Source organism: Jatropha curcas, chromosome 3, assembly GCF_041381405.1.
Source record: "Jatropha curcas cultivar XTBG-Jc1 chromosome 3, XTBG_Jcur_1.0, whole genome shotgun sequence".
In the NCBI taxonomy this organism is placed as follows: Eukaryota; Viridiplantae; Streptophyta; class Magnoliopsida; order Malpighiales; family Euphorbiaceae; genus Jatropha; species Jatropha curcas.
Genome location: NC_143153.1, coordinates 8104382 through 8110079, shown reverse-complemented (window position 1 = coordinate 8110079; position 5698 = coordinate 8104382). Strand labels below are relative to the sequence as shown.

The 5698-nt window shown below is 31.3% G+C and overlaps 2 protein-coding genes across 3 annotated transcripts; both read left to right on the top strand.

The window, feature by feature from the left end:
- Positions 1-435: 435 nt before the first annotated feature.
- Positions 436-3762, top strand: LOC105645375 (syntaxin-132). Of its 2 annotated transcripts, none has more exons than XM_012230959.4 (13): positions 436-666; positions 1395-1505; positions 1658-1714; positions 1810-1858; positions 1953-2041; positions 2135-2208; positions 2598-2640; positions 2750-2810; positions 2922-2947; positions 3033-3110; positions 3236-3316; positions 3384-3449; positions 3533-3762. In XM_012230959.4, exons 1-13 carry the CDS (start codon positions 613-615, stop codon positions 3692-3694), a joined length of 951 nt encoding a protein of 316 aa, XP_012086349.1. In that variant the 5' UTR covers positions 436-612; the 3' UTR covers positions 3695-3762. The 2 variants fall into 2 exon arrangements, with proteins under 2 accessions (XP_012086349.1, XP_012086350.1); XM_012230960.4 differs by lacking the exon at positions 436-666 and adding an exon at positions 760-975.
- Positions 3763-4877: 1115 nt separating this feature from the next.
- LOC149497468 (uncharacterized) lies at positions 4878-5477 on the top strand. The gene has a single exon (XM_089719821.1). The coding sequence runs from the start codon at positions 4886-4888 to the stop codon at positions 5441-5443; it is 558 nt and encodes a 185-aa protein (XP_089575947.1). The 5' UTR covers positions 4878-4885; the 3' UTR covers positions 5444-5477.
- The last annotated feature ends 221 nt before the right edge of the window (positions 5478-5698 follow it).

Sequence of the window (5698 nt, the reverse complement as noted above, 5' to 3'; positions counted from 1 at the left end):
TACAATTTTTCATTGTTTGGGGGCGTTAAGGAAAATAAGTCAATAGAAAATATTTTCCTGATTAAAGTAAAATTAAGTCATTTTTAAGGAAAATGACTTTCCATCTTCAAGAGCATAAAACATTTTTCCGGATTTTGACAAACTTATTATAACCTTATAAATCCATATTTTGTTAATTTATTAATCATTAGTAGCCACTGCTACCACTCACCGTTCACTGCCACCGGCCACCGTCGACCACCACCACGGGCACTGCCTGCGACCACCACCACGGGCACTGCCTGCTGCCACCACCGTCATCGGCGACTTTCATAATTTATTTTTCTTTTATTATTCTCATATTTAACAATAAAATTTTTAAATATGAAATTTATATTATTAGTATTTTTATTTTTATAGTCTTATGAATTAAAATTTTTAATATCTTTAATTAATTTTCAAATTACAATCAAATAACAGAAAATAAGTCATTTAAAAAATATTTTTCTTATTTTCTAAAAACAAATTGAATTGTAATTTCGACTTTTAAGTCCGCCGTTGACCGTGAATATTCCTATTTAGTACTTATACACACGAGTGCAAACCCAGATGGTCTTCAACATTGGATAATGGATGACGATGGTGGAGACTAGCAAACAAATTATTCAAACAAGAGCAGCTAAGCAGGTAACAAGCCAAACAGCCCTTAAGCAAAGACGTTATTTTTAGTTTATTTATTTTGTTGTTTACAACGTCTTTTTGTCATTATGGTTAGTCTTTGGTGGTCTCCCACTCTTACTACACTACACAATTCGGCATTCAACCTTGGCCGGCCAACCAACATCACAGTTTCCTTTTCTTGACGACATATAAAAATCATAGCGTGTCCATTAGTTTCCATTTCTTTTTATTTCCGTTTCCTTTCAAAAGAACTATCTTTTTGACTCTTTCTTTCTCTTATTCTGGGATTTGATCAAGATGAACGACTTACTCACGGTAATTCAATTTCATTTCTGGATTCTGCATATGTATAATTTGTAATTTAATTGATAACTGTAGTGTATTGAGATGATTATATTGCAATTACTGGAAAATTATGTTCTTCAGTTTAATGCTTCATCTTTGTTGGTTTAATGGTGATTGGAGCTGGGTTAGTCCTGCTTAGTATGAAATTACCTCTATTTTTGGTTCATACCATATAGTGTCCCCACCTCTCGTTTTTGGAAGTGATTTTTCATTTGAATTTTGAATGTGTAATATCTTTAGTTGATTGAGGAAACTAACCCTTTTTTCAGTACAAATGAATTTGTAAATACTAGACTAATCCTTTGTTTAGTATATACATATATAATTCTCTCACGTCAATTCTGTTTTTCTTTCACCTTTTGATGAATTTGTAATGCATCGAATTTCAGGATTCATTTGTTGGTGATGCCGAAAAACCTCCCAACAATATTGATGTTGAAATGGGGATGCGACTTCCACGGAGTAACTCCGACATGGGAATGGAAGCTTTCAATAAGGAGGTATTGTCTTTCGAGCATGGTCTTCTTCTTTTTTAAGTTAAAATTTTAGTATAATTAAACTTGTGAATGTTTCATGAAAAGCCTGTTCTTGTACTACACAATATCTTTGATAGCTTTCCTATTTGTCTTTATACTTGTTCTTTCTTTCTTAGATACGAGAGGTTGAGAAACAGGTTGACAAGGTCTCCGCACTTCTCAAAAACTTGAAGGTATGTTTAATGCTATATAAGTGAAGAAAAGAGAATAGAAAACAATATTTTTCATGATTCTTCCTATAGAATTTCTAATGTTAACTTCTTTACAGGAAGCTAATGAGGAGTCAAAGACTGTGACAAAAGCATCCGCCATGAAAGGTAAAGCCTAACCTGTAGACCTGAAGTCCATATTAAACTTGGTTCAGGGACTTGATGGTTGTTTCTCTCTAAGAGTACAGTTAAATCATTGCAGTTATCAAGAAGCGAATGGAAAAAGATGTTGACGAAGTGGGTAAGATTGCACGGACTGTCAAAGCCAAACTACAAGCAATAAACAAAGATGTAAAAACTTATTCTTTTTGTTGCTACATTAAACTTTTCTTTTGTAAGAATTTCAAATTTTTGCTGATTCCTCTTTTCTGTCTTCATTTCCAGAATTTAGTCAATCGACAGAAACCTGGATGTGAAAAGGGAACTGGTGTCGACAGAGCTAGGATGAATGTTACAAAGTTTGCTTCTTGTGAAAACTTTTTAATATTAGATTTAGACATTCATTTTCTAGAACAAATTTCATGCATCTACCAATCAATAATAATAATAAAAAAAAACTATCCCTTTTAACAGCAGGGTCTTTTTATGCTTCTAGAAAACAAAAATTTTGATACTGACAAGATTTAATCGCAATAATCATTTCTAGCACCATCGTGAAAATTTGACAACACTATCAAAATGCTATCCGTATGTGGTTAATTATTATTTCCAGCAGAAAGTAATAATGCTGCTAAGTCAAATTCTCGCTCTATTGTGTATGCATGTGTGTGTGTGTGTGTGTGTGTGTGTGTGTGTGTATACTGTGAATATCTGTTATTTAGTTATATGTCTTTGTTTTGGATCACAGTGCCTTAACAAAAAGGTTCAGGGACTTAATGACCGAGTTTCAGGTAAATGTATATATATGTACATATTAATAAAGTAAATAATATATGTACATATTAATAAAGTAAATACAAATGTTTTGTTTGTTTTCTCACGTTTATTATTTGGGATCAGACTTTAAGACAAAGAATCCAAAATGAGTACCGTGAAGTGGTAGAGAGAAGGGTCATTACAGGTTTCAAAACTTTGCTTCCAAATATCAAACTGTATCTACTTCCATTCTCTTAAATCTCTTCGTCCAATTTTATTAATAACGTTTTTCCAATGGTTTGCTATGAATAAGCAGTTACAGGAACCAAACCAGATGAAGAGGTACTGAGATAGTAGTTTGAAACTAGAAACTATGTTCTAATTGGTATAGATATTATAATAATTGGCAAATTTTACTGACTGTTAGACTATTGACCACCTGATCGAAACTGGAAACAGTGAGCAAATTTTCCAGAAGGCAATTGAAGAAATGGGCAGAGGACAGGTATATAAGTCTTGCATAGTTTAATGTAATTAAAAAATACTCTTCCATGACCCACGCAATTTTAGTTTGTAATTCTACTGTTATGTCTTCTATCTCGAGCTTGTAATTTTGAGCCATGGTTGCAGGTGCGAAATACTCTAGAAGAGATCCAGGAGAGACATGATGCTGTGAAGGAAATTGAGAAAAAGCTACTTGACTTACACCAGGTATATCTGCGACTAGAGAGTATAAACTTGAATTCAAACTTTTCTAACATGAATTCTTATTTGTCAGATTTACCTCGATATGGCTGTTCTTGTTGAGGCCCAAGGAGAGATCTTAGATAACATTGAAAGTCAGGTTGGTTGAGAATATTTTCCTATAAGTTATTTTACAGAAAGAAACGGAGATTAAGAAACGGAGATTCAATATTGTGATTACAGGTGACAAATGCAGTGGACCATGTTCAAAGTGGTACTGAAGCTCTTAAAGTTGCAAAGAGTTTACAAAGAAGGTCAAGAAAATGCATGATGATTTCCATAATTCTACTCTTGATCATTGCAATTATAATTGTTCTTTCTATTGTGAAACCTTGGAAGAAGTAACTATAAGATTAGTGTTTTATTGTTACAAATTGCTTTATATGTCTAATAATTCTCCCTCAATTTATTTATCCTAGCTTCCCTTTTGGAGATTGTTTATTAACAAATAATGTAAGAAATCATGTAGCAATATGGGTTCTGATTTCTTAGCAAATAAGCAATGATACTTTTTTAAAAAAATGCACTGTTGTCAGCAGTTACAATTGTTTTAAATCCATTAAAAACGGTACAATCTATTATAAAGCCCATTAACAGACATTAGAAAAGTAATACAAATTATATTGAAATCATTACATAATCAGGGATTGAATTAAGTTAATCAAATTCTTGCAACTATTTATATGAATCTTCTCCTTTATAATCCAATCTACCACTAGTTTGTTAGCAAGCTTTATGCCCTAAAAAACAAGTACAAATTTTCATACACATCCAGAAGTTAAAGTCTAATAAGTTTCATGTCAATTACTACCTCTATTCTATAATATTTTCCACATTTAAATTTCACGTCCCTTAAAAAATATTAAATTTGTCTAAGTTATAATAAATTATTGAGTAAATTAACTATATTACCCTTAATTTAATACTCCTAAATCTAAACACCAAATAATTATTGGGGGTATTTTAAGGGTAAATATGAAAAAAAAATTTATTACTCGTTGAAACAATAAATGTAATAAGTATTTTGAAACAAACTGTTTTTTCGAATATGACAAATATTATGGAACGGAAGTAGTAATAGAAAAGAAAAAAAAAAAAAAAAGAAGTGTCTAAGTCCTAACTATGTCAATTAAAGTATTAATAAATGTCCATCCGATCCCAATGCAATCTTGACTGGACTTAACTTTATACTTTCATGGACCATACTAGTTGGGCCTATCTTAAAAAAGACAGTACTTGTACGTTGGACTCTTCTTATCTCCTCTTCAGTATTCATTTCTTTTCAAATAAAATTTGAGAAGTATAATTTAAAAAAAAAAAAAAGAAAAAACAAAGATAAAATACAAGTCTTAATAAGATCTTTGTTGGCATTATAAATAGACTTCTATATTAGCCCATATTTAGAATCCATTTCTGTCCTTAATTATCCAAAATAATTTAAAACACAATTAATTAAAAACAATCTCTATTTAAAACCGTAAATTCCAATCCCATGACACAATCAAATTTCTAGGCCTATAATCTTTTCTCAAAGAAATGGCAAATGGAAAATCTTCCCATAGAGGCCTCAAGATATGTTGTGGTGTGACAACAATTTTGCTGATTGTAATTGTTGTTGTATTCACAACCTTAGCATTCGCCTTATTCAAGCCTAAAAACCCAGAAATCACTGTTGCTCTTAAAAATTTTCTACCAGCAAATATTGCACTCAATGGAACATTAGACATGGTAATTACAGTTTATAATCCCAATTATGGCAGCTTCAAGTTCAAGAACTCTACAGGCTATGTTAATTTTCATGATGATGTCGTCGCGGATGTTCCAATTCAGGAAAATTATGCTCCTGCTCGTTCCAAGATTAATATCACTACTACTTCAAATTTTATGGTAGACAAGTTAATCGCAAACCCTAATTTTTTGGTGGATTTGGGACAAGGGAGTTTGAATTTTACATCAACTGCAGTTTTACAAGGAAAAGTGAGTCTGTTCAAGATCTTGAAATTGCATGCCACAACTTATAGTGCATGTTACATTGATGTGTTCATTAAAAAACAGGATGTTCAATCTACTTGTTTTTCTAAAATTAAGCTATAGTTGTCTTAGAAATATGCAATTCAATTCTATCACATATAAAGATGTCGATTTAGTATTTATGTAATTTTTTTTCTGTTTTATTTAAAGTAATTTTATTTACTAATAGATGATCAGATTAGTGAAATGGACTGTATTTCAAGCGAACTTTATCTAAAAGATCAAGGATTCAAAATCTGTTATCATATTATTAAAAAACATCTTGGTGAAAGCATCCTAAAAGAAAATCGGTAATAAGATAAAAATATTAACATTAGA

Excerpts from the sequence above, each read along its gene's own strand:
- LOC105645375 (XM_012230959.4), top strand. The coding sequence starts at position 613 with ATGACGATGGTGGAGACTAGCAAACAAATTATTCAAACAAGAGCAGCT. Across the intron at positions 1,859-1,952 it reads AAAAGCATCCGCCATGAAAG|TTATCAAGAAGCGAATGGAA; the intron begins GTAAAGCCTAAC and ends AAATCATTGCAG. Across the intron at positions 3,111-3,235 it reads AAGAAATGGGCAGAGGACAG|GTGCGAAATACTCTAGAAGA; the intron begins GTATATAAGTCT and ends CCATGGTTGCAG.
- LOC149497468 (XM_089719821.1), top strand. The coding sequence starts at position 4,886 with ATGGCAAATGGAAAATCTTCCCATAGAGGCCTCAAGATATGTTGTGGT.